This window comes from Neopsephotus bourkii, unplaced genomic scaffold (assembly GCF_033783945.1).
Source record: "Neopsephotus bourkii isolate Nb327-2 ecotype Australia unplaced genomic scaffold, CSIRO-AGI_Nbou_v1 NB_1663, whole genome shotgun sequence".
NCBI lineage: Eukaryota > Metazoa > Chordata > Aves > Psittaciformes > Psittacidae > Neopsephotus > Neopsephotus bourkii.
In genome coordinates, this window is record NW_026902137.1 from 863,988 (window position 1) to 891,775 (window position 27,788).

The 27,788-nt window shown below is 57.8% G+C and overlaps 2 protein-coding genes across 2 annotated transcripts; one reads left to right on the plus strand and one right to left on the minus strand.

Annotated features, from left to right (window-relative positions):
- Window positions 1–1,846: 1,846 nt before the first annotated feature.
- On the minus strand, window positions 1,847–25,943 carry NECAB3 (N-terminal EF-hand calcium binding protein 3). The gene is made up of 13 exons (XM_061375364.1): window positions 25,777–25,943; window positions 21,233–21,257; window positions 20,383–20,491; window positions 13,569–13,594; window positions 13,165–13,262; window positions 6,061–6,197; window positions 5,770–5,891; window positions 5,422–5,501; window positions 5,008–5,061; window positions 4,460–4,572; window positions 2,821–2,898; window positions 2,464–2,555; window positions 1,847–1,951 (listed from the first exon to the last, which is right to left on the minus strand). The coding sequence occupies exons 1-13, from the start codon at window positions 25,867–25,869 to the stop codon at window positions 1,923–1,925; spliced, it is 1,056 nt and encodes a 351-aa protein (XP_061231348.1). The 5' UTR covers window positions 25,870–25,943; the 3' UTR covers window positions 1,847–1,922.
- On the plus strand, window positions 6,663–8,272 carry ACTL10 (actin like 10). Its single transcript, XM_061375666.1, has one exon. It carries the CDS (start codon window positions 7,154–7,156, stop codon window positions 8,270–8,272), a length of 1,119 nt encoding a protein of 372 aa, XP_061231650.1. The 5' UTR covers window positions 6,663–7,153.
- Window positions 25,944–27,788: the final 1,845 nt, after the last annotated feature.

The window sequence follows — 27,788 nt, forward strand, 5'->3', positions numbered from 1 at the left end:
CCGGCAGCCCCGGGGCACAGGCCCTAAGGGGGCACATTGGGAGCAGCCTCAGGTAAATCAGGTCTGGTTGTGACATCCCTCACCTCTGCCCTGCCCCAACCCTGTGGGTCAGTGGTGGCCCTAACACCACGAGGTGGGATGTGGGAAGAGGAGGAAGGTGCTTGTACATAGATTGTCTTCCATAATTCTCATGCAACCTTGATGGTGTATTCAGATTAACCCCAGTGTACATGGATGAAATACTAACAGTCATGGTTAGAGCGATTGCTTTTGTTCGACATGGAATGATAAATGTGAACCCCAGGCTTGGGCAGACGTTGGGTTGAGGTTTCTCTATTATTATTTTTTGACATTTAATTCTGTAATAGGGATTTGTTACTTCATTCCTGTGCATAACTTATTTAATGTACTGTATAAAGGAACCCAAACTGGTACAGATGTATTTAGTTTGTTCTACTCCAAAGTAGTCAATAAAAAGACTATATTCATCAGCAGGGGCAGAGGTTTGCTGCTGGCGGGGGTTCTGGGGGATGCTGCAGGGGACACAACCCCTCCCCTGCGGTGGTGATGCTGCTGCAGGGCCTGGGGGGACATTGGCTGTTTGGTCGCCTGGGCCATGGGATGGGGTGCGATGGGGCCCAGCTGAGCAGGCAGCAGTGGCTGCTGCTCCCTGCTCCTCTACAGGGATGCTCCTGCTGATCCCATCTCTGCATCCACCAGGATCCCCCTCCCTGCACCCCAAGCCCAGGGACACCTGGGAAAATCCTGCTTGTGTGCAGTGTCCATGGGATGGATCTGTACCCACAGCCCCTTCAACCACAGGGCAGCTGTGTTCATTGCTGCACCCATGGACTGGGGAGGAAACAGGCAGCTCTTGGGCAGCTCTTCCCTGTGAGGGTGCTGAGGCGCTGGCACAGGGTGCCCAGAGAAGCTGTGGCTGCCCCATCCCTGGCAGTGTTCAAGGCCAGGTTGGACACAGGGGCTTGGAGCAAGCTGCTCCAGTGGAAGGGGTCCCTGCCCATGGGAGGGGCTGGAGCTGGAGGAGCTTTAAGGTCCCTCCCAACCCAACCCAGGCTGGGTTTCCATGAAATCAGTGTTTCCGGGGGGCTGGTGGGGAGCAGCATCCGCAGGGAGTGGGAAGAGAGTTGGGGGGGGGGGAACACGTAGCCAGGAGAGCGAGGGTTGGGGGTGCCAGCTCTTGCCCTCACTCACATTTGCCCCGTGCTGTTAAGCCAGCACATTGCACACCAGCACAGCAGAGGACTGGCTCCTGCAGCACCAGTCCTGGACCCCCATGTGTGCACCCCATGGACCAGGTGGGCTCTGCTCTGCTCCAGCCACAGGCACTTTCCCACTCACCCCGTGCTCCCCAACAGCATGAACCCAGCTCCAGCCTCCTGGCCCCACTGGTGCTGGTTTATGGCAGCAGAGCCATAGGATGAAGCAAGAGCTTGGAGCCACGCTCGAGCCCCTGCACTGGGGCTGTGATTTATTGGGGACGGGCACAGCAGGGGGGGTTCAAGGCCAGGCTCACAGCCATGGCAATGGCTGCACATGGCCAGGGCTGAGCCCCCCCCCTCCCAGGAACACTCCCTTAATGTTCCTATAAAACACTGTTCACAATGCACACGAGGCACCGGCCCCATGGGCAGAGCCAGTGCCAGGGCTGGGGAGGCCACAGCCGTGTCCCCCAGCACATCGTGGGCCAAGAGGAAGAGGAGCATGGGGAGGAAGAGGAGGGACACAGCAACCAGCCCAGTGCTCCCCAGCAGCCACCCTGACCCCAGCTCCCACTGCTGCCAGTGGGAATGGCCTGGGGAGGGAATAAAGATGAAGGAGGGGATGAGGACACGGAGGTGAGGAACGGGATGGCTGTGCTGAGGGCTCCACGTCTTCCACACGGCAGCGGCATCCTGCCCGGTTCAGTTGTTGTTCATGATCCACCAGGATGCTGGGGAGAGGGGCAGGGATGTGCAGTCAGCGCAGGGATGTGGGGCAGCACAGATGGGGGGATCCGGCCCTGCAGCTCAGGCTCTTTGGCAGGGCCCTGGTGCCCAGCTCTAAAGCAGCCACCAGCCCAGGGTGAGGAGCACGGGCAGGGCATGGCCTGGAACTGGGTCACCCATGTGAGCTGCAAGGGTCACTGGGACTGGCCTGGCATTTAGGCCAAATTAATCCATGTTTCATGCTCAAGTGACAAAAGGGGCAGCAAACTGGGTCCTAGCTGGGTGCTAGGTGCCACGCAGCCCTCCTGGCTCCTCACCTCTCAGCCAGGTTTCCATTGGTACCAAGGGGAGCATGCATTGCCCCTGGTCTCTGCCCTGCCTCAGCAGCACTGAGCTGTAACCCTGGGCACAGGCACGGGGATGGCCCAGGGGGGACAGAGCTCTGCAGGGCAGGCTCAGAGCTCAGGGAATGAAGTGAGAGCCCCGATGAGAGCCCCCAGCCCCCCGCAGCCCTCACCTGGGAAGAGCATGGTGGTCAGCAGCTCCGGGGACTCCAGCAGGCTGATGATGGAGCGCTGGAACGTCTTGCTGCAGCTCGACTGCAGGTGGCTGCAGAACAGCGGCCCCGAGGCTTGTGTGTGCCCTGCGGGAGCTCTGCCCATGCACCTCCCAGAGCAGCACATCCCTCCCTGCTCCCCAAGCCCCCTCCCAGGGTGTTCCCCCCTGCAAGCAGCCCAGGGGATGCACTGGGATGCAGCAGCAGCAGCAGCATGGGCAGCACAGGGACAGGGAGCAAGGGGGGGTCCTTGGACAGCCCCAAAGGAAACTCCCCCCCACCGTGAGCCCCCAGCCCCACACGAGGGAAGGCTCCAACCTCCTCCAGGCGGTCGCGTCCTGCCAGAACTCGTACAGGATGAAGCAGGCCTCGTCCCTCAGCTTGCAGGCGGAGACGCTGCGGGACAGGAGGGACACTGAGACAGGGCCGGGGGGGGCTGGCACTGAGCAGCCACAGCGGTACCAGAGCAAGGGGCACAGGGGCTGCACATGGGCCCTGCCATGAGGCTGCCAGAGCTGCATGGATTCATGCTCAGTCTGTGGCTGGCACACGGCTCCAGGGCATCCCAAACCCAAATCCCTCCTGCTTCACAGTTCCTAGCCCAGGCAGCGCAGGAGCACTGCAGCTGTGCACCCTGTAAAGGGTTCCATTAAGTATCCCTTAGCCCATCCCTGGCATTGTGGTGCAGAGCCTCAGGAAGCAGCCCACCCCGCCAGCCCTCTGCAGTAGCTCTGTGCCATCACAGTATCACAGTATCACAGTATGTTAGAGATTGGAAGGGACCTCAAAAGATCATCTAGTCCAATCCCCCTGCCGGAGCAGGAACACCTAGATAAGGTTACACAGGAACGTGTCCAGGCGGGTTTTGAATGTCTCCAGAGAAGGAGATTCCACAACCTCCCTCGGGCAGCCTGTTCCAGTGTTCTGTCACCCTCACTGAGAAGAAGTTTCTTCATCCCTTGTCCCTGCCACGGCAAGAAACAGGGGCCCAAGCGCACGGACCTGAGACCCCACCAGAACCCCCAGCTGCTGACCCCAGGGTGATGCTGCTTGGCCAACGCTTCCCACGCCGCCTCCTGCAGCAGGGCCGGGCTGGGGCTTCCTCAGCCCCTGGGAAGATGGGAGCAGTGCTCGGGGTGCAGGGAACCATCTGCACCGGCTGCAGCGTCACCAGCTCCAGCTGAGGATGAGCCTTTCCTCCAGCTGCTGCAGGAAGGGACGGGCCCAGCTCCGAGGCCATGTTCCCTGCTGTGACCCAGGAGCCTCCCTGCGCTTCGCTCCAGCTTTTCCACTCACATGAGAGCACTGCCCATGCAGTGCTACCCAGCTCTCTGCACTCATTGTTCTCCTGCCAGAACAGCATCGATTGCAGAGGACAAAACCTGCCGCTCTCTGTGCCACACGTGCCAGAACAAGGATCTTCCTCTTGTTCGCACTGAAAATGCGGTTTTGTGCTGCTGGAACTGAAGAGCTGAAAAATGACACTTTCAATGGGAGCCTCCCCAGCTCTAAATGTCCCACGGGGAAGGGAAGCACCTCTGGAAGAGCAGCTCTGTGGTGTGCAGTGATGTGCACCGCAGCCAGACCTGGCTCCAGCCGCAGCTCTGGTCCCACCCAGCGGTTGCTTCTCCTTCCCCAGCACTCGCACACAGCACAGAGCAAGGCTCGGACACCAGCTCTCCCCTTGACCTCCCCCCATTACTTTCGAGTCCTTCAGTGCTGGAGGAACACGTTCACATTCCTGCCACAGCCACTGCTGGCAATAAAACCAAGCAACACCGCCCTTCTCCTCGCCACTGACCCGTGGTCCTTGCGGGGAGCACCGGCAGCAGGAGATGGGGTGACACTGCAGACACACACTGCTGCACTGTCCTGGCCTCCGCTAGGACAGACTTCATCCCAAGCCCACAAAGCCCTCCCCTTGTTGTCCCTGGGGATGCTGTGTCCAAGCACTTACTGCAGGCAGCTGCTCTCCCCGGCCGTGCCAGCTGTGTAGGACCTGCAGGCCTGGCGGAACTCCTCGATGCTGCTCGTTGCCACCGAGATCTGCCTCTTGGCCACCAGGATGTGCTGCGGGGGGACAGCGGAACAGTGTCACCAGGGATAATGTGTGCCCCCCTGCCCCTGGTGGCAGGGCCCTGCCTTGGGGCTGCTGCTGTTCACTGTGTCCTTGCCCCCGTGACATGGGCCTGGGACCCCTGCACTGGGGCTCTGCGTGGTCTGTGGGTGCTTGGAACAACCCTGGGGCACCTGGGCACTCACAAGAGGAGCTGCCTTCCACCGGGCTGGCCATGGGCACTGCCCGCGCCTGATGGAGCTGCATTTGTCCTGTGGATGGTCCCACAGCTCCCAGCTCTGATCCCATCCCGCTGCATGGCCAGGCAGCCAGTGCAAAGCCAGCAGCTCACCCCAGTCACTCCAGTCTCTGCAGCTGTGTGAGTGGGACTGGGGACCTGTGCACGCTGCAGGGTCACTGCAAGCAAGAGGAACAGGACAGGAACTTACTGCATCTCTTCCTTTGCACATCGCTTCCTCCTTCAGCGGCTCCAGGCGTGGGCTCTGCATTTAACCACAGGAAAAAACATCATCCTGGGGAGCTTTGCAACCAGGTAAAACCCGCAGTAACCCACAGCCCAGCTCAGCGGGTACCACTCTGGGTGCTCCTTTGGGGACCTGGGGGAGAGCAGGGATGAGACCTGCTCATCTGTGGGGCTCACAGGGCCCAGGCTGACTCGGTCAGATCAGCACAGACCATGGAGAGGGTCAGCCAGAGCCCCAGGGGAGAAGCAGGGCTATGGAGAGCGCAGGGGATGAGCAGCTTTGCAAGCCCGGGTCCGGTGACCGGGTGCAGCTCTGTAAGGGTGCCAGGATGGAATTCAGGCTGTTGGCTCCCACCCGCAGGCCCCGGCACACACACACCTTGCACTCCAGCTTCTCGATGAGCTGCTGCAGCCGGTTGATCTGCGCCATCCACTGGCTGCTGTCTTCCACACAGACGCCTGCGTGGGGAAGGGCAGAGATGTCACTGAGAGCTGCTCATTGCAAAAGCTTGCTCAAGACCCAGGAAACCACAGGAGCTTCTCAACCTCCGGTTTAAACCAAAACCCTGATTTTTCTGCTCAGACTTTTCCCATTGCTCACAAGATCCCACATCCACACACACAGAAGCTCCAGGGGCATGTGGTCCAGGCTCTGCCCCATGCTGCTGCTCCCACCCCTGCTCCAGTGGGACAGAGACCAACTGAGGGACGGCCGGGATGCAGATACCTGTCGTGAGCATCCCGGAATAGGGGTCTGTTGGAGACAGGCAGACGTTCTTCTGTGCTCTGCGCCCACATCGCCTCCCTGACCTCACCCCAACCAAGGTCTCGGGCTTCTTTATGTCCTTTCTGAAAGCATAAGATGCAAAAGGAGGGGTTGAAGTCATTCACTGCGCAGGGCAGTCACAGCAGGCTCAGAAAGGGCAGATCCTGCTCCCAGATGTCCCTCCCAGGGGGACCTGTGGGTGCTGCCCCACACTGTGACCCCCACGAGCAGGGCAGGACCTGCCCCCGTTACCTGCCCCGTCCCGCCTGCTCCTCCACGGTGTCCACGGCGCACTCGAGCGAGGCCTGCAGGGACTGCAGCTGCTGCAGGGTCTCCCGCAGCAGGAACCGCGTCAGGAACTGCTCCATCTTCGAGGAGGTCTCGTACCTCTGCGGGGAAGGGGAAAGGATCCATCAGATGCCTCAGATGGAGGGGGCTGGCCTTAAATAAACCCAATGGATGGGATTCCAATCACACTTGGAGTCACTGCAGGCAGGGACTGCACTGAGGGACACGAGCATCCTCAGGGTGTGTGCCTGTGAGGTCACAGCAGGGAATGCACCGCAATGACCCCAGCCCAGCCCAGCAACCAACCTCAGGAGTCAGGGTACCGCAGATGGACACTTCCAAGCCACAAGGTAATGGACACTTGTAGGAATAGCCCCCAGCTCGAGGGAGGGCTGTGGGGCACCCAGAGCTCCCTGCCTGCACCCTCACTGGGGCTCTGGGACAGGGCTGGCGATGCTGAGCCTGCGGTGGTTCCCCATGCACAGGCAGCCTTGCAGGGAGCACCCACCACTGGCAACACAGGGCAGCAGGGGGGCTTCATGCCCTCTTCCCTTGGGACGGCAGCACCGAGCCTCTCTGCTCCAACAGGAAGAGAACCTGTGATGTGCACCTCTGCTCGGGGCCACCCCACAGCCTGTCCCCATGTCACCCACTGAGAGTGCCTGACAGCCCCTGTGAGCCTGGCCTGCTCCTTTCCATGTGCTGCAGGCACTGCACCATTCCCTGCAGCCTGCTCCAGTCACTTTCCTGTCCAGTTCCCACTGGCTTCCTTAAAACAACCTGCAGTTTTGCCCTTGTACCAGCGGTCATCCCAAGGCCGGAATCTCTCCGTGCCCCCAGGAACGGAGATGAGGTACCCAAGGAGGGATGCTCAGTGAGGCAGGGAGCAAGGAGGAAAGGCTGAGGCAGAGAGCAGCTCCAGAGCAGGCGGCTGACCTCCACTGAGGCCTCCCTTGCAGAGCAGGTACCAGTGCCTGGCTTGCCCCCACAGGACTCCTCTTGTCCCACTGCAGGGTGATGCTCTTCCTCCTGCCCCAGCATCCCTCAGGACTTTGCCATGCTAAAGCCTGCAGTCGTCATCGACAACGGCAGCAGCTTCACCCGGGCAGGCTTTGCAGGCCAGAAGAAGCCCAAGTTTGTGCTAAGGACCACATCCCTACACCCCTGCAGCGCAAGCACCACGGGGGAGGCCCAGCAGCACCACAGCACTGCTGAAAGCATGGCAGGCCTCACCACGGCACCCAGGTCATGCCCACTCAAGCAGGGCATCATTGAGGACTGGGACAGCATGGAAAACCTATGGAGCCACCTCTTCTTCTGCGGCCTGAGAGCTCCTCCAGAGGAGCAGGCAGTGCTCATGGCTGACTCCCCATCGTGCCCCACCACCAACAGGGAGAAGGCAGCAGAGGTGCTTTTCGAGCACTTTGGGGTGCCAGCCCTGCACGTGGCCAACACCGGGTTCCTGTCCCTCTGTGCCTACGGCAGGGTCACGGGCCTGGCTGTGGAGGCTGGGGCTGGAGTGTCCCACATCACCCCCGTGTGCCTGGGGCAGAGCCAGCGGGGGGGCATGTACCGCCTGGGGGTGGCCGGTGCCTTCCTCTCGGGCTACCTGCACAGCCTGCTGATGGACAGCGCCAACGAGCCCGCGGCGCTGACGGCCTTGAAGAGGAAGACGGTGACCCAGATGAAGAAGCAATGCTGCTACGTGTCCACAGACTACGAAGGAGACCTCCAGAACCGAGGCTTCCATCACCCAGCCAGGTTTCATGCTCCTGGCGGGCACTGCATAACCCTGCACAAGGAGCGGTTCTGCTGCCCGGAGCCGCTCTTCCAGCCGGAGCTGCTCCACCAAAGCTCCCCAGGGCTCCACTACTTGGCCTGGCAGAGCCTCCAGAAGGTACCTGAGCACACCAAGGGGGCCATGGTGGGCAACATCGTGCTGTCAGGGGGCTCCTCCATGTTCCCAGGCTTTCCCGAGAGGATGTGCTTAGAGCTGAACACCCTGCTCCAAGACACAGGCTGCCAGGTTCAGGTTCTGGCCAGCCCAGAGAGGGGCACAGCAGCCTGGGCAGGGGGCTCCATAGCAGCATCGCTCACATCCTTCCAGCAGGCATGGATGGCAAAGGGCGAGTACGAGGAGCACGGTGCTGAGTACGTGCACAGGGTATTCCAATAGGCAGACGATGCATCCCGAGCATCCTACCACAGGGCAGGAGCAGGGTCTCCGACACACTGCCCTGCTCCAGGCAGAGCTGTGCTGGTGACCCAGGGCTGGCTCCTGCGCTGCTGCAGAAGTGCAAAATCAATGCAATCGCTCCAAAAGAAGTAAACTGCATTTCATTTACAGCCCGGGTTATTTCTGTGCCTATCCCATCACTCTCCTCTGCACGTGGCCCATGTGCTGGCAACACACCCACAGCTCCTGCTGTGAATCGGGGCCGTGCTGACTGCCTGGTACAGCCGGGCCCCGGTGCTGCACATCCAGAGCACTGCAGCAGAGCTGTCCCTTTGGAATGCACAGCCTGCACAGGGAAGGGGCTGCTCCAGCCACGGGGAAAGCTCTTTCAAGCCATCACTGCAGCGGGACCCTGAGGTTCATGGGGAGCCACAGGGGTGGGAGGGCTGGGCTGAGGGGCAGAAGGTCCTCACGGCACCAGCACAGCAGCAACTTCACTGCAGGAGGCGGTTGCTTGACTTGGCACTAAAGCAGCACAGCCCTGGGTCCAGAGGATGAGCAGGTGGGAACCAGAGAACGGAATTCCTGCTTTGTGGTTTTGATATCAAGTTGATCTGGGAGCAGGTTCAGCCCCGTGATCAGGCAGGAAAGCACCCACCTGCCCTCACTGCTGCTGTAGGGAACTGACCCAGACCAGCAGCCGATCAGAAAAGGATCAGAGGTTCATGGGGATACCTCATTCATCACTGCATGGCTGGGCACAGCCTGCTTCATTCTGGGAGCTGATCCCTATCCAGACACCCTCACCCTCTTCGTGCACAGAGGTCACTTCCCACAGCAAGCAGCCTTGGTTCATTCGCTTTTCCAATGCATCCTCCCGAGCCCCGCTGGGGCCCCTGCAGCTCTGGCATATGGACACTTCCCCCTGCACAGGGGCCGGATGCCTCTCCTGCTCATCACTCCCCTTCCAAAGGCCATGTGCTGGGAGAAGCCCCGGCACCAAGCCAGCCTCCCAGCACTCCCCATCCTCTCCCCTTTCATCATCACGGCCTGATCCTCATGTCCTCTGTGGATGGTATCGGTGGATGCAGCTCTATCACAGGAGCAGGCAGCTGCTCCCGCAACCTGTCCCGAGCCCCACCGCTCACCCCACTGCAGTCCCTGCACCCCAAACACAGGCACCAGCCACCCCCAAACCCACCTACCAGCCCAGGGCGCGCTGTGCTCGGCTCTGAAGCTCCCCATCCTCCCGGTCCCAACACGTCCCAACCTACTTCCAAAGCAGAGCAGGATCCCACATGGACACATCAATGTTTGGGGCCAGCACTGCACACGACGAGCAGCTGCCTCCCGTCCCTCGCCTCGGCAGACACAGCACCCCCAGGGGAGCGTGCCCATAACCATCCCCCAGGAGAGCCCCGAGCCCCGCTTCACCCGCCTGCAGCGCTTGGAAAATCTCATGCTAGGAGAGGGAATCCGTTGGAAAATGCCCCTGCCCTTCAGCTCAGCTGCCCGGCCCCCTCCTCGCTTTGGGGCACACAAGCAAACCCCTTTGCCTTCAAACCCCTCTGTAACAGAGGCTCAAAGCAAACCTGCTCAGGCTCACTGAGCACCACGCTTTCTGCTCGCAGCAAAGACCATTGGAAAGGAGTCAGGGAGGAAACAACTCTGCAGGCACGAGACAAGGCTTTGTGGCTGTGGACTGGAATTTCAGCCCTGTTGGCCCAAGTGAAAGCCCCAAAGTTGCCAGGAGCTGCTGTAGTTCTGCTTTTGAGAGGTTTTATTAGTTTCTTATGATGATCATTAAGCTCAGGACAGGATGGAATAGGTGATTGCATAACTCCTGCCAAAGGGGAAATAAGACTTGGAGAGGTATAGATGGGTTAGTTTGCAGTGTCTGCAAAGTGGAGAACGGAAAGACTTAAGCATACAGGCCCTCTGTGAGAAATGTCAGACCCTTTCCCAAGGTATTTCCATCCTACATAGAATCATAGAACAGTTTGTGTTGGAAGGGACCTTAAAGCTCCTCCAGCTCCAACCCCTGCCACAGGCAGGGACCCCTTCCACTGGAGCAGCTTGCTCCAAGCCCCTGTGTCCAACCTGGCCTTGAACACTGCCAGGGATGGGGCAGCCACAGCTTCTCTGGGCACCCTGTGCCAGCGCCTCAGCACCCTCACAGGGAACAGCTTCTGCCTTACCTTCAACCTGAATCTCCCCTGTTTCAGTCTGAACCCATCACCCCTTGTCCTGTCACCATAGTCCCTGATGAAGAGTCCCTCCCCAGCATCCTTGTAGGCCCCCTTCAGATATGGGAAGCTGCTCTGAGGTTTCCGCACAGCTTCCCTTCTATTCACTTCTTATTCGGATGCTATCATATTGCAAACACAAAGCCTAACCCCAAGATAAGCTTTAATCAGTGACCTGCAGCACAGTGAGCAAGCTGTATTTTACAAATAAAAGTGGAAATAACAGAATTTGGAGGAAAAAAAACCCAACCCTCTTTTCTTGCACAGGCATCTGTCCTTCACCATGTTTCTACCAACCCAGTGAGGAAGGATGGGAGCACAGGAACCCCTAGTGATCCAGTTTCCCCCTGCCTACATATGGAGACATAAAATAGATCCCGAGCAGGTTTGCTGCCCACACACACTATTTCCTACAGGAACGGCAGCACTTACACAGTGAGAAGGATGAACCTGGCTTGTGTTTCCCATGCTTTAGCTTCCTTCCTCTCTCCTCCCCTGAGCTCATCGCCCTGGCATGGTGTGAGCATCTCCCAGGCTCTGCTTTTGTTGTGCTAACAAAGCAGCCCATGATCTCTGTTTCCCTGCTTCCAAATTGAGCTCCTATTTACAGCTGTGGGGAAATTTCCCGGAGGATGCAGGGGTGGGCAATCCTGTGGCAGGATCCTATCCAGAAGTAAGGAACTACCAGAGATGGATCATGCCCTAACCAAGAGACGCTGTAGTTCAGTGATGAGGCCTGGCTCAGAGAAGCCCTTCTCCTTCTAGCTAGCCTAGAGATCCCTGCCTCCTTGGGAGTCATGCAGAGCAGACAGAGAGTATAGATCCAGTCATGGCTCCACATCTACCTACATCTGTTGGCTCCAGGGATGGATCTGGAAGCAGGGCTTTATGGTGAGGGCTGCTGGAACAGGCAGGTCTCTTCCAGTTTGCCCAGCACAACTGCATCTCCAGCAACAGCTGCTCCCCAGGATGAAGCTTCAGGCATCTCCTCTGGGAGGGAGGTCTCTGCCAAACTGGGGCTCTCAGTCCTCAGCCGTGGTTGGGATTAACAGAAGTGAGGGACAGACAATGAAATATGGGAAATGTCTGTTCTCTGCCCCCTCCCCTGGCTCTCAGAGTGTGAGCTTTGGCCAAAACCCAACCTAACAAACCCACTAATCCCATAATAACCCGAGACCAAGTCCCATTCTGGAAATACAAACATGGGAATACATGCAGGTCACAGCAGGTAAGAACACAGCATTTGTCACCTCTGCCAGCCCCCAGCAGCAGTGGATTTCCCACAGCTCTGCAAGAGCCCTGACTGCAGGCTTGGAGCATTGCCCTCTCCTGCTCCCTGCTCAGAGCCCAATGGACCGGGGAAGCACAGGGAGATGCTTCCCAGGAAGGCCAGTATGTGCCTATGAAGGGAATGAATGCATCATGGCAATACTGTGAAGCAGGCAGTGACTGTGCTTTGGAGATAGACATAAATACACAAATTCATTATCAAAAAGGACAAAGCAGAAAAGAACATAAATAAAGCAGAGCTCTGAAGAGGATTAATTCCCTCCCTCTGGGCTTGCATTTAATAACTGTGAAGGGAGCTGGGCAGCTGAAGCAAAGAGAAAAATGCATTTTCAAGTGATCCCCTCTCCTGCATAACATTTCCCAATGAACAGGGAGATGCTGCTGAGGCTGGATTGAGCCAAGGGAACACTCAGAGAGAGGGCACAATCGTGACTGACACTAGAGAGGCACAAACACCACTTGGATGACCCTGCAGAGCTGCGAGACGGACCAGACCCCCCCCTCACGTCTCTGTTCCATCAGTAGGGCAGTGTGCACACGGTTGAGGCCCTTCATCCACTTCCCACAGGCACCAAACCACCCCACTGAAGGGAAAGCAAGGGCTGGCCCTTCCCACGGCTGTAACACAGCATCAGCCCCAGGCACATGCCTTGTTCACAGCTGTATTTAGCCCACAGCTGCACACTGCTGCTCTCCATGCAGGGCTCACAGAGCAGGAGGCTGCTTGCCCTCATTAGCAGCCTCCAGTCTGCTTCCCATCAGCCCAAGCTGCACGGAGAGGCAGAGCATTCACTGCAGGGATGAACTCGGCACCATGCTGGGAGTCAGTGAATTCCACCATTCCCTACCTGCTCCAAGCACCTCTCTGTTCCTAGAGCTGCCCTCCTGCCCCCAGGCCAGCAGCGCCTTCCTGTGGCTGTCAGCACAGGCTGTGCTAAGCACAGGGTACTGGGGTCAGCCTAGAGCAGCTGAACCCCACTGTCCTCATTTCACACACAGTGCTTGGGGGTCAAGACCTCGCTTTGGCTCAGAGACCCAACACAGACTGCCAGCGATGCTCCCAGAACAGCATCCCAGGCAGGATGCCGCAAGTGGTCTGCAAGGAGCTGTTGAAACCACCCCTGCCAGAGCCCTGTGAGGAAGGATCCAGCGGCAGAGCACAAAAGCACCAGCTCAGCCCTTCTCCTCCAGTAGAGAGCAGTCCACAGCTGCAGACACCCAGAGCACACACAGGGTTCTCAGAGGTACATTTGCTGCCTCTGGTACCCATGTTGAACCTAAGCAAGCAGCCAAGGTCACCACAGCTTCTGTTACCAACCCGCCTGCCTCACCACCCTCCTGTGGTTCCATCCTTACCAGCTTGGTTTTGTCCATGGCTGCCAGGACCGCAGAGTTGAGGGATTCCAGGGCAGAAAGCACGTTCCTGTATTCTCCAAGGTATGCTGAGAAATAATCTGGAGCAGGAGAGAAGAGCACAGTGAGAAGACCACAGACTCCATCTCTGCCTGCCCTGCCCCTGCTGCCTCCCACACACACCCCAGCACTGTCTCCCCAGAGTCAAGATCCCACCTCGGCTGGAATGAGAGTCCTTTCCTACCCCCAGGGACAACTTATCCCATTCCCCTTGGGAAAAGCATGGATGCCCTCTGGATTCAGCCACAAGGACTGTCAAATGCCACCTGACTGCCCAGGTCAGACATGCACAAAGCCCCACCACAGACCCTCAAGAGAGGAATCCCTCTGAACATCACTCTACTCACCACACAATTTCTCTGTGTCCACGTTACTGCAAGAAACAGAGAAGCAAGCTCTTGTTAGATGTGGTGGCTGCTTTGGGAAGCACAGATGTAGTGAGCAGGGCCTCAAGGGCTTGTCCTGACCCCAGCAGACTGACTGCATACAAGGAAAAGGAAAAGCTGCCCAAGCTTAGAGGCAGTGGCTCAGGAGCTGTGCTCAGCACCAGCATCACCCAGGCAGGGCTGCAGAACATCACTTCTGACTTGTGCTCCAGGAGCTGAAGGAGCAAGCAAAGCTGCTCCACAAACCTCTCCTGGAGCTGGAGGGTGCTGGGAAAGTGCCAGTGACAGCAGAAGGGGATGGGATGGAGGGGAGACAGGCAGTGCCCTGGGCTGAGGAGGCAGCCCCATTTCTGTGCCCTGGAGCCCCAGAAGCTGCTTCTTCCACCCATCCTCTTCTCCCAGAGGTGTGGGAAAGGGCCAGGGCTCCCTCCTCCTGTCCCCCTTTACCTCAGCCCAGATCCTCACTGCTGGCTGCCCCATGGCTGCTCCTCCCCTTCCCTGGATGGCTTCACAGCCCACAAGAGGGGATGTTCCTGATGTGAAGGCCATTAAAACAGGGATCCAAGTAAAAAATCCTGGAGGTTGGGTCCAGCCCCCCACCCCTTTACAATAACAGAGAGCACTGCACTGGAGAGTCAATTCTGGCATCCCTGCAGGGCTTGGACAGGCCCATCCTGTTGCTAACAGAAGTGCTGCTGGGGTGGAGAGCGAGGAGGAAGCAGCCCCATGTTTTTGGATGGGATGTGGGTTTGCATGAAGCAGTCAGATCCACTCAGGTGGCCAAAGCATGGAGGCAGAGCTGCTTGTGATGCCCAGCATCCCTGCAGAGCCTGCAGGGAAATGCCCCACAGAATCATGTATTCAAATCAGCCCCCACTCAGGACATTCTGCCTGAAGGCTCAAAATCCCCATAATGATTACAACCAGTTCTACTCCTGACTGGAAAAGTGGAAGAGAGCATGAAAGAGACTTTTTAAGTGTTTAAGTGCTGTCATACACGGAGGAACTGGTGAGAACCTGGAGTTTGCTGGGCTCCAAGCACAAGGATGGCAGCAGTGACACTGCTCAGGGGAAGCCAAATCACTGCCATATCACCCTATGTCCCTTCTGACACTGCTCACAGGGCAAAGGGGGAAAAACACCCCAAGGTACAATTAGAGGAGAGTGTGCAAAGTGTTCAATATCCCATGCCAGGAACAGTATATTTTAAGCAAAATCTTCCTACAGCTTCTCCCCCCAGCATCAAAGGCCGGTTCCTGCGTCTCCTTCTGCTGGGCATCAAGCGCCTTCTCAGGCAATGGAGACGGGCAGGTTTAGGAAGTGATTTGGCTCCTCTGTTTCCAACACCTACTGCAGTAGCTGCTTCTCTGGCGCACTGTCCTGGCACTGCACACAGGTTTGAAAGTGGCTGAGAACAAACAGTGACTCCCTTGGGATGCAATACAGCTAAATCAGCAAAGTCACCGCTCCTTCTTCTGCCGCCTCCACTTCATCAGACTTTGCCCATCCCTTCTCCAAGCAGCTCCATGCACCCGATCCCAGCTCTGCTGGGTGGAGTGACCAGGGCTTGAAGCACAAGTTTTGACTGGAAAAATCCTTTACTCCTTCTTCATTTTCCCACTGATTCCTGAAAGCTGCCTGGAGCCTGCAGAGCCGCTGCTGTACTGCCACCAGTGACCTGGCACTGCAGCATCCACAGCACTGCTTGTGAGACCCGTGAGCTGGAATGGGAACTGCAGCCACTGGTTCCCAGCCAAGAGATGGGTACAAGTCACAAAAGAGGGGATATGGACATGAGATAAAACACACGGTGATATACCCAATGCATGCATTATCCAGCCTTTTGCATCTGTCCCCAGTGAGACCCTGGGGCTGGCATCACCAGAAAGACGGTGGCACCAGCTCAGCCCACTGCCTCATTCCCCACCTTGGCTCCAGCAAGCAGGGATCCATCCATGTGACAATGAGCTACAATCACCACCAACCATGTGGTCCCTAAGGAGAGGCTGGAGATCATCAATAACTCCATCTTGTCTGTTTGCTGCTTAAAACCAAGCAACTAATAACGACTAAAGTGGGGAACAGTTGAACACTGAACTTGGGGCAGAAGTCAGTGTTTCGGGAGTTGTCCAGTGGAAGATGTGCTCCCTTCCCAGAGCAGCCTGCTCCATCCACAGCCCCGCATGGACACCTCTTCCCACATCCCACAGCAGCCTAGGGTGCAGCTCAGGGCAGGACAGAGCACTGCAAGCAAAGCACAGCACTGATGGTGCCATTTTCACGCTACCAGAAGCTACTCCATAGCAGAAACCAGAACTGCACATCAAATCCCAACCCATTTTGCTGGGCTGCAACAGGCTTTGCCCCACTCCTCTCTCTGCCATCCATCCCCTCTCCCACTCCAAGAGAAGAGCCATCCTCTGCCTCCAAAACACTCATCCTGAGCCTCTCCACATTCCCACATAGCTGTATTTTGACTGTGCTCAAACCACTGATTAACTGTAATTAAGCTTGAACTGATGATGAAGGATCTTGTCATCATTATGCTGTTGGGATTTAGTGAGAATGTGCCTGGAATTTATGCAAGAAAACAGCAATCAGCTCAGCAAAGCAGATGGGAAGTTTTTCTATTTCCCATTTATCGTGTTGGGAACCTCTGGTGCCATCACCATCACTCTGCTGCCATCACTGCGCCCAGTGCAGCCCAGGGCTTCACTCACCATCAGGCACAGACTCTAAGTCTCTGACTAACGAGAGGGAAGCAAAGCTCGCACAAGTCCCTTCTTCCACAGAGGCCTGAGGTAACTTCCCCTGAGAGTTTTTAACAGCACCCTCACCTCTCCCACTCATGGCTCCAGATCACACACACAAGCTCTGGGCAGCCTGCACCCAACTCCTGCCACCACCACCTGAACACTGTCAGGCAAAGCAGGATTTGCCAGACCTTAGTTTTCTAAGTATTCCCCACATGAGGACAGAAAAACACACGAGGTCCCTGCAGCTGCCCCCAGGCAGGTTTCACAGCCCTCTGCTAACATGACACACAACCTGTACAGTGCTGCAGCATTCAGTACAAAGCCATCTGTAACGATGTGAGACCTCTCCTGCAGCCCTGATCCAGCTCTGGGGCAGCAGCACAAGAGGGACGTGGAGCTGTTGGAGTGAGGCCAGAGGAGGCCATGGAGATGCTGCGAGGGCTGGAGCAGCTCTGCTCTGGAGCCAGGCTGAGAGAGCTGGGCTGGGGCAGCCTGGAGAAGAGAAGGCTCCTGAAGGGGAGACCTTAGAGCAGCTCCAGTGCCTAAAGGGGCTGCAGGAAACCTGGAGAGGGGCTTGGGACAAGGGCCTGCAGGGACAGGACAAGGGGAATGGCTTGAACCTGCCAGAGGGGAGACTGAGCTGAGCTCTTAGGCAGAAGCTCTTCCCTGTGAGGGTGCTGAGGCGCTGGCACAGGGTGCCCAGAGAAGCTGTGGCTGCCCCATCCCTGGCAGTGCTCAAGGCCAGGTTGGACACAGGGGCTTGGAGCAAGCTGCTCCAGTGGAAGGGGTCCCTGCCTGTGGCAGGGGTTGGAGCTGGATGAGCTTTAAGGTCTCTTCAACCCAAACCAGTCTGGGGTTCTCTGACTCTCTGATAAGCAGTTCCATGAGATCCTGGGCTCTGCTGCCACCCCTCCAGCCGGACAGCAGGCAGACACAGAGCTACTCAGGGAGCAAACTGTGCTCGGCATCTCCCAAGATGCTTCTGCAGCAATGGGGCTCCTTCATCCCTTCAAAAACATTTGTCTCCTCTCACCCAGATGTTTCAGTGGATGAAAATGCACTTCTCCAGGCAGATGAATCTTTCTGTCTGCAACAGTGTGGAGCTCCCTGCCAAGCTAAACTAAACAGTGGACCTCGCTGTGGTACCAAATGGCAAGGAAGGGTTGAATTTGTAAACATCAAAGAATTAGATCACAGAGACAGTTTGAAGCCAAATAGAACACTTTTCAGAAACACAGAACAAAAAAAAGCCTGGTGGGGAAATACAAAAGCTGAACCCAACCCCAGAAGGTGCCTGATGCACAGGCCACAGCATCCTGCCCTAAGCACTGTGTGTCTGGGAGGTGGAGCAAAGACTGGGTTGGAAGGGCAGGGAGAGGAGGAGAGCGCGGTGCCATGGGCTCTCTGGAAGGAGAACAAGTGATCTGTGAGACCTCAGAAACACTCCTGTTCCCAGATGTCAGCTCTGGGGCCCAGGGGAGCAGTGATGGGTGCAGATCAGGACGTGTCTGGGCAGTGCTCCATTACCCAGCCACAGAGAGTGCCTGGGTATGAAGGTCTCTGTTACTGTCTCTGCTTGGATCAGGTTGGCACTGACAAAGAAACACAAGTTTCAGCCTAGACCTGATGAATACAGCACCCCTGTGCCAAATCCACCCACTGGATTTAGGGTGAAACTTTCCCATCATCAGAAAAGCTACGGGACATGAAAGGAGCTCACCAGATCTGTTTGTAGAGCTTGTAGCTGCTTTCCAGCTTCACAATACCGGAGCATTACCTCAGGTAATAACTCCTGGATCTGGCAGCAAACTTCAGCCAGCTCTGCAGGTGCCAGGCAAGCAGGCAGCCTGGGGCAAGGGGCTGAACAACCCCTGCCAAGGGGCCAATGGGATACCAGCACAGCCCCAAGACACCGGGGGTTGTAAAGGAGCAAGTCCCCATGCACACCCCAAAACAAATGACAGAAACTCCAGCTCTACACGCAGAGCCAGAGACTTCTATAAGCCCTCAGCATGCTGGTTTCCTTTACCTGCTGCTGTGCAGTCCCTGGGCAGCCACTGGGGATAGACAGGTCATGGCTCCCTGGGGACTGTCTCTCCCAGTCCCTTGTCCCATCAGGCCGACGGCTCTGGGTCAGGATCAGAGCGCTGTAGCACAGTACTGCCCCACGTTGTTTGCAGGGGGTAGGATGCCTCTTACCAGACAAGAACCCGAGTGCCAGGCTCCCTCCCTGGGGGTACCAACTCCTTCTCCTCCTCCTCCATGAGCTGGGGATGAAGCTGAAGAAATCACGCACAGTTCCCTGCTGCCATCTCCCAGTCCCCATCCCGCTCCTGCCTGCTCCCACTGAGCCAGTCCCATGCACTGTCCCTGCACTCTTGTGCATGGACCATGTCCCAGTCACGGACAGAAATACACCTTGCTAATAGATGTCACCAGCAAAACACTGCAACTGCCAAGTTATCATAGCTACCACACCATCATTACAGTAATGAGTTCTAGGGAGCACCACTGCAGCCAGGGCTGTGCATGGCTCTGAGATCAGCCCTGTTCATCTGCTCTGGACAGACAGAAGCAGCCCAGCCTGACAGCAGTGGTAAAGCAGGAGATCTTCATCAGTCAGTAAACAGCACAGTTCAGACTTTGCTTTGCTGCAGTCTATGTTTTCCAGTGGTGTGTATGGGGAGTGACTCCAAGGTCACCCCAAAACAGAGTGAGAGGAAAGGAGCTTTTTCAGAGGAAGGAGAATGGCTCATTGCTGACTCCCTGGGATCACAGCCCAAAGAGACAAAAGGATTTTCAGGAGACACCTTGTGCTGCCCACATCCAACAAAAGCAACTGCCAGGACAGTTAAGCAACAGGCTTAAAAGCAAGTGGCAACAGGGGCTGCACACAACAGCCCACTTCTCTGCCCTATCACGGCAGTGGGAGTGTCAGCTCAACCCACCATGAAACACCCAGCAGGAGTCAACCATCCCCGAGCCACCAGCCCTGGGTGGATGATGTGGGTCCCTTGCAGCCAGGGACCGCTGGGTATCTGCTCTCAGTGGCTCCGTGACATTTGGTGGCTGTTGGCATCTCAGCGTGGCATGGGTCCTCTGTGCCACTGCCCTGGCTCCCTGCAAAGCTCTGGGACCAGTGTGTGCCAAGAGTCACCTCTGCCTGGCAGGGACCTGCTCAGACACTGCCCTGCACTGAACATCAGAGAGGGGCAGGAAAAGCTTCCTGTGGTGCCAGAGAAGTGGCAGGAGCCAGAGCTGAGCCTGCCACCCATGATCAGGAGGAAGCTGCAGCCACTTTCTCCCTGCACAGCACCCTTCCATTTGAATAGACAGGAAATTCATCAACAACCAGTTTTTTCCAGTGCCAAAACCCACTGGGTCACAGCCCCAGCAGGGCAGAGGGACACCAGCAAGGCCAGTATCCGAATGACTGGGATGAAAAACACAGCCAAGCCCAACAGACTCCTCCAGATAGCACCAGCAAGAGGAGAGCAGGGCTCAGTGCAACCACGACTCCTGTTCGTTGGGGGTTTCTTCTTCTAAAAGAAGCTGGCCTAAATTCAAAGTCACACTCACAGAGCCACTCCTGGTGCAAAGCTGCTCTTACGTAAGTGAAAAGCAGTTCCCTGTGTTAGCAGTGGCAGAGCCTGTGACTTTACACAGTCTGTGCATCGTCCTCGCACCATCACACGCTCCTCCTGCAGACACAACCTGCTCTAGAGAGCTGTGCTTTTCTGGAATACATTTTCCAAGCTAATGTCATGTCATCTTAAATGGATGCTTGTATTTACAGAGCTAGAGTGAATCTGAGAACGACTGCCTCAACATGTCTGGTTTCTCTCCTCACCAATGCTCGTAGCTGGTATTCAATGGGTTTTAACATCTGCGTGTTACAAGAGAGAGTCAGGGTGAGATAAACCTATTTATCACACCCGCCTCCAAATGTCCTCCATATACAGGCAAGCAGTTCTATATCCCCCTTCATCTCCCCTCCTCTGTGCCACCATGGTACTTACTCTGAGTGACGCCTGTCAATGCCACTGAATAACTCCCACAGCTCCTCCGAGCTCAGGATCCCATCAGCGAAATAGTTCTTGAACTCCTCAAATGACAGCTTCCCATCATCTGCATGGAAATAAAAGGGAAGAATAATTATATATCCACAGAAAGCAGCATCCAGGCCCCAGTGATCCTCCCAGCAGCCTCTCCACCCGGAGCGTGGGCCACTCGGCCATGCTGTGCATAGTAATTAGAGCAGAGCTTGCATTGAAGGCATGGCCCACCAGTCCCCATTGAAACCCCAGCAGTGCTGGCAAGCAGGGCCACTGCTGCTGGAGTTGCAGGTGGGAATTTCAGCCCCTTCCAAGAGATATCACTGCGATGTTTAGAGAAAGGGATGCAGACACTCTGTAATTCAGTGACTGTCCAAGGAGAGTCCATTACAAACAGCACAGTGAGGACAGCATCAGGCTTTTATGGAAAGGAAAGCTCTCCGTTGACTCCTGAGCTTTTTCCTTCCCCTCTAAGGAGGACTTCAGCTCCTAGGCTGCATTTTGATCAGATGCAGAGACTGAATCAACTCTGCAAGGGATGGAGCAGAAGCCTGATGGCCCCTGGGCTAGCAGTGCACATGAGAGATTATGTGTGTGCAGGCCACAGAAGGACTTGGGAAGGGCTCTGTCCCACATGGATGGTGAATTGGGAGCCTATTTCCCAACCCTTTGCTCCAGGTAAAGCATTAAAGCATTTTTATTGCAGCCAGAGAGCTGCTTGCCCTTATCCTGCTTCACCCTTGCAGCCAAACCTGGCAGCAGGGATGGGCTGTGCTGCTCACCCAGACCAGCACTGGCAGAAGAGAGCACTCACCGTTCTTGTCAGCTCGCCGGAAGATCTGCAAGGGAAAACAGGAGAGGGTTGAGTGGGGCAGCACTGGCTCCTTGCTGCTGAGCAGAGAGCCTGGGGCACCCAGCACTGCCACCATGGGAAACCCACCCCCCGGGGAGCCACCGAGAGCCTCCAGTGCCAGGGCTGCACTGGGACATCCCCCTTTGGGAACAATCAAACCCATTCCTTGCTTTCAGTGCCCAGAACTCACACTGAGCATCTTTTAAAGCACGTAGAGGGAGCGCAGTAGAAAGGGCTTTGCTACAGCCTCATGATGGGAAGTGTTTAATTTTTCAGGCCCTTTAAACGAAAGAACATTAAGCATCAAACCACTCCATAACGGGAGCGCTTTGTGCATCACCGCTGACACTCCAAGCGTCTGCACTGAGGAGCAGCTCTTGTCCTGCGCTTTGTAATCACCCTTCACAACCCCCTTCCTGCAACACACACACGCTGTAATTAATAATTAATGGATTCATTAATCTGTAACCAAGTCTGCCCCAGAGCACAGCTGCTCCAGCTCAGGGTCTCAACCCAGGTTCCCAGCCATGAGGCTTTCTGCCCACAGCCCAGGAGAAAGCCGGGGCTTCCTATCCCTGCCTGGCTGCCCTTCCATCAGGAATTCACAGAAGGTCTGGGGCTGGCTCCAGTGAGGAATGGCATCATTTCCAAAGCCTGGGAACACCTTGCCAGACCAAACAGTAAGAGCTTTTGACTGGCACATCCTAACAAAGCCAACGACAGAGTTGTGTGAGTGGCAACTTTTGTCTTTTTAATCAACCTGGCTAAGAAAGAAACCTGCAGGTCTGAAGAAAGATGAGGAATTAAAAAGGGCAGGAAAAGGGGAAAGTGGGCTTTGTTGTATCCTTTTCCATGCACCTGCAAAGCAGAGGGCGCTGATCAAGCCACCCCCAGAGCAGCTCTTCTCCCTGCTGCAGGAAGACGTGTCACTGGCAGCTCCCCCTCCACCCCCAGCTCCCTTCTGCACCGTTCACCGCCAGCCCTGCTGCGTGTTTTGAGGCCACAAGCCCATATTTAGCCACTGAAATGTCCCTGAAAAATCGCTTTGAGGTAAAGAAAGCTGCCCAGAGAAGCCTCTGCTGCTCACACCTCAGGGAGCCACTGGCTTGCAACTGGGCAGAGGCTTTTCTGGTGCTGGTCCCAGTAGGGAGCTCTCTGGTCCATCCTCACAACTGAAACCAGAAGCAGGGACACAGCCTTGAAGGACGCTCTCCTGAGCAAGGCAGGTTCCCACTAGCCCGAGCTGCTGCAGGGAGCAGAGCACTGTTAGGTAAGCATCCCTCCAGGATGCCAGCTTCCAGCAGCCAGGCTGCTGCCTGTGCAAGAAAGAGGGCAGGGGCTCTCTGAATGCCTCACAGGACTCACTTTGGAGCTTTAAGTCTACCAGCCAAGACAGGATCCCGCAGCTCCCACACACAAAGCAACTTTCTTTAGGCTAAAGGGCTCTCTGGTGCATCAGGGGTCTCACAGCCACAGGGTTACACACACCAGGGCTCCCTGGCAGCACCATTGGGTCCCATGTGCCTGTGTCACCCTGACACCTCCCTGCCTCAGGCATGCTGCTTTCTGCCAAGGCAAAAGCCTCATCCTGCAGAGCTCTCTGTCACTGGAAGGACACCTGGCTCATGCCGTGACACCTCCAAGTGTCACCGAGCCACCTAGCACATCCCAAAGACAGCAAAGTGTCACCCAGGCACTTAACAAATGGAGATTCAAGTGAGGCCAAACATTTCCCACTCACAGGCTGGCCTTGCTCAGCAGGGTCTGTCTGCAGGCTAAGAGGGAGGACACAGTTTGTGGGGGATCCCTGAGAAGGTCTCAAACCCAGGGTGAGCCCATCCTGGACTCGGCAGGAACCTCAGCAAACAGAGGTGATGCTGCTCCTTTGAGCCCGGGATCCTGTGCTCCCGCAGTGCATTGGAAAAGCACTGCCAGTTGCACACACCCGGGCTGCCTGGAGCTCAGAATAAACACACGTGGCACAAGCAGAGCCCTGTGAGGCAGGGCCCCATCTGCTCCATGCTCCCCAGGGACAGCAGCGCTCCTCAGCACCTCCAGCGAGCCCGTCCTTAGCCAACGCTGCAGCAGAGGGGTGCCTCGGAGAACCCCAATGGCTCCTGTGCACAAGGCAGGATCCAACTCCAGCCAGGCAAAACCAACACAGAGCAGCTTCCACACTCCACAAAGTGACCCCCAGGCCCCTCCCCAGGGCACAGGCATAGAGAATGAATCCCAGCCTGGTGTGGGCTGGAAGGGACCTTACAGCTCATCTGGTTCCAACCCCTGCCATGGGCAGAGACACGCACGGCAATGGCAGGTAAGTGCTGCTCCTGCCACAAGAGCCCGGTGCAGAAGGCAGCCCTGGGACTAAGCCAAGGAAAAGCGATGCAAAGGCAGGCTGGGAATGGGATCAGGAGAGGCACTGCAGGCAGTCCCTCACTTGCATTCAGGGCCTGGCAGCCCCAGAAGCACAGGAACGCAGCCCCAAACCCGAGACGTTCCCCTGAGCCCCCGGCCCCTGGCTCCAAGCAGCCGCAGCGCCGCTCAGTGTCTGCGATGACAGACACACTGGGACCGATGGGAGCAGCACTGAACGGCATTTATCTGGGGGATGAACCCCCGCACGCCGGCGGGAGGGCCATGACAGGGCTTCTCCTGCCTGCAGGGCTGGAAGAACCGCAGCTACTGGACACGCAGCCAGGGACATGGCAGCTGATGGGGAGGGACAGCCACCCTGGGGACACAGTGCGGGCTGCAGCCAGGCTCCGGCGGTAACCGGGGGATGTCCAAGGGGCTCTGCTGAAGCTCCCGTGCCCCGAGAGGGGACGAAGCCAGCCCTGAGCACCAGCCTGGGGCACGAATCCCCCAGAGGCTCGAGATGTCTGCACAGGGAAACAACTGCGATGGCAGCACTGCAGCTCGTACCGCGCCTGCAGCAAAGCCTCTCCGGCAAAGCCCTCCTCCTCCTCCTCACCCCTCCTGAAGGCAGGGAGACAATCCCAGGGGAAGCACGAGCTGCCACCCGGGATCTGTCACGGGCAGCTCTGCCTTCCCCTGCCCTCACCAGCCTGAGGGGGAAGCTGGAACCGCATACTAAAGCAGAGCTACTCAACTCCCCCTGCCAAGCTCCGGAGCTGAGGCGGGAGCAAAGGGAGCCACAGGGAAGCGGAAGGGAAGCCGCCAGAACCGCTACTGCTGTTAACACTTCCCATTTTAATTGCCTTAATGACGCCCTGAGGGATGGATGTGGGACTCGGCAGTGCCCTGAGGGGCTGAGCTGGAACACAGCTGTCACCACCAACCCCCCTCCAGCCCATCTTCCTTCAGCCGAGTAATTAGCGCAGTTAATGATGCTGGCTGGAGAGCCCTGCGGTCTGCAACCTCCCCACGGCAGGAGAGAGACACTGACCCCCAGCTGGAAGCTGTGTGGCCATGAGCCGTGCTTTCCAGCTGCTCCCTGAGGATGCCAGGTCTCCCTGATGGAGACCCACACCATTCATCTTCCCCAAGTCTGCCTGAGATCTGCTCCCCTCCTCCGGGATGAACTGGGACACAGAGGTGGCACCACACAGACCAGGACAGAATGGAGATGACAGCCAGCACCTGGGCTCTCTGGGTGCTGGGGCACCACACTAACCCTCACCCTTACCCTTTGCTTGCTTCCTCCTCCCTGGTCCCTATGGCAGGGCAGGGCAGCACTTCCACTCATGCGTGTTCTTAGCTCCACAGCGTGACTCCAGACCCCCGGGGTGCTGGACACGAGGAACACAAAGGCTGGTGGCTCACCAGGGAGGTTCAGGCATTGCCCACCTTACCCAGGCACCCTGCAGCTCACAGAAGACTGTGGGGAGCAGGAGGGTTGAGCAGTTCTGATGGGCTCCAACAGCGGCGGTGGGCTTTGACCCAGGCTGTGTCACTTGCCCTGGGAGACGGCCAGGCATGCCCGGTGCCACGGAGCAGAGGTGCTGCCTCCCCCAGAGCCCCATCCCAGAGCACAGCTCCCTCTCTGCAGCAGCACCCGGGCCACAAGGCTCGAGGGGACGCACTGTGATGGGAGACTCTGTGCCAGGAACTCTCTGCTGAGGAAGACAACAGCCACCATCCGCATCTTCAACTCCCCCAAGCCACCCCCAGCCACCGGTACGCCTATTTCCAGCCTCCACAAGGCAAATCTTCCACCACAACTCACGGCACCTTCACAGTGAGCAGGGATGGGAGCTGCAGTGGGTGACGGACACGCTCTGCCTGTGGGGTCCCACAGCTTTGAACAGCTACACAACCCCTCCCACGGCTCCAGGAGCCGCCGCAACCAGCGCCGGGGAAGGAGCGGGCTCGTTGCAGCCACGCAGAGGCCCATCACTGAGCAGGACACAACGCTGAGCGCTAACACACCGCGAGTCACCGCCGGGGCACCCCAAAAGGAGGCAGCGCAGCGGCCGCCTGGTCCCCGCCACCCCCGGGGGTGTGACCGGGTCTCGCCGCGGGCCCGCCCCGCCGGTACTCACGTCGTGGAAGATGGGGAGCGGCTGTCGGCGGGGCGCGGGGCCGCGGTTGGCAGACAGCAGGCACACAGCCAGGAGCTCGGCACACGCCATCATGGCCCCGCCGGACGCGGGCGCTGCGGGGCCCCGGGGTGCGATGCCGTATGGCGGAATACGGTGCCGCAGGGAGCGGAGCGGTGCCCCGACGGACGATGCCGCAGGGTGCGGTGCGGTGCCCCGACGGACGATGCCGTAGGGTGCGGTGCGGTGCGGTGCGGTGCGGTGCCCCGACGGACGATGCCGCAGGGTGCGGTGCGGTGCCGTAGCTGCCGGCTGATCTGCACTCACAGAGTGGTACCGCAGCCGCCAGGACTCTTTGCCTCCGCTGAGGGCCCGCCCCCGCGGCCATCCGATTGGCAGCTGCCGATGATTGGCATCTCAGGGCCGTGCTGTGGTTGGCGGAGGGGCGAGGGGCGGGGCGCCGCTGTGAGGGGAGCGGGAGGTGGTACGGCGGCTCTCAGTGCGGCGGGGGGCTCAGCCGGCCGTGGGGCTCCCCAGAGCTGGGTCTGGTTGGATCCAGTGCCCCCCACGGCGCACCAGATCGCTCCAGTGCAGCCCATGGTGGCTCCGGTGATCCCCTCGGTGGTCACACTGTGGTGTCACCATCCCTGGCTGCCCCAGTCTGTCCCAGTTTGGCCACGGCTTGTTCCAGTGTGGTCACTGTTGGCCCTGGGATAGCTCCGTTGGTCCCAGTGTGGCCATGGGTGGGCCTGGTGTGGCTGCAGCAGGCCTTGGGGTACTCCCAGCACCCCCCAGAGTGGTTGCAGGCGACTTTACCTCACGGTGGGGCCAGCTCCTGTGTGAGGGCTCTACAATGGCATTGGGGCACCAGTACCTCGAGCAGATGTAAAACCCCCTTTGCACCCCAATCAGGGCCTGCAGGAGAGGCAGGGGATGAGGAGAAGGAGGAGGCAGGAGCTGCCTCCATCCCTGCCCAACAAAGGCATCCAGCGGCCTGTGTATGTGGAAAGGAATGGGATGGACGGACGCTCGTGTCCGTACCTCAGCCTGTCCTCTGAGGTCTGCACAGAATCCCAGCCTGGTTTGGGTTGGAAGGGACCTTAAAGCTCATCCAGTTCCAACCCCTGCCACGGGCAGGGACCCCTTCCACTGGAGCAGCTTGCTCCAAGCCCCTGTGTCCAACCTGGCCTTGAGCACTGCCAGGGATGGGGCAGCCACAGCTTCTCTGGGCACCCTGTGCCAGCGCCTCAGCACCCTCACAGGGAAGAGCTTCTGCCTAAGAGCTCAGCTCAGTCTCCCCTCTGGCAGGTTCAAGCCATTCCCCTTGGCCTGTCCCTACAGCCCCTTGTCCCAAGCCCCTCTCCAGCTTTCCTGCAGCCCCTTTAGGCACTGGAGCTGCTCTCAGGTCTCCCCTTCAGGAGCCTTCTCTTCTCCAGGCTGACCCAGCCCAGCTCAATTTGCATCCACAAGCAGTGAACAAACTCAACTTTGCTTTCCCATCCGACAAACAGTTAATTGCATAAATAAAGTAGACAAGGCCGTGCCTGGGAGAGCTTCCCACCATTCCTGGTGTCCCTGTGGTGCGGTGACCTCTGGCAGAGGTGGGCTTCATCCTGCCCCATCCCATTTTGCTGAGCTCGGCTTCTCTTACCCCAGGTCTCAAACCCACGATGTTTCCCCAGCCCATCGTGACCGAGCTGCAGCACGTGGAGCTCCCTCGGTCTCCTCCTCCCCCGGGGACAAGCGGCTGCAAGCTGAGCCCGCAGTAGTTGCAGTGATGCATCACAGTTATTTTTACCATCTCCCGGCTGCTCCGGGTGGGTGCAAGGGAAAAGAGGCGGAAAAAGTGCACCTGGGGCCTGGTGGGGGTACCCGAGGACTCCGGGGAGCACGTGCACGCACAGGGCTCAGTGCTGTCCCCACCGAGGGCTGGAGCTGTGGGGCATGGCCATCCCCAAATCACATTGAATCGAACTAAAATGGGGGCAGCTGCTAGAGAGAGGGGATAAATCCCC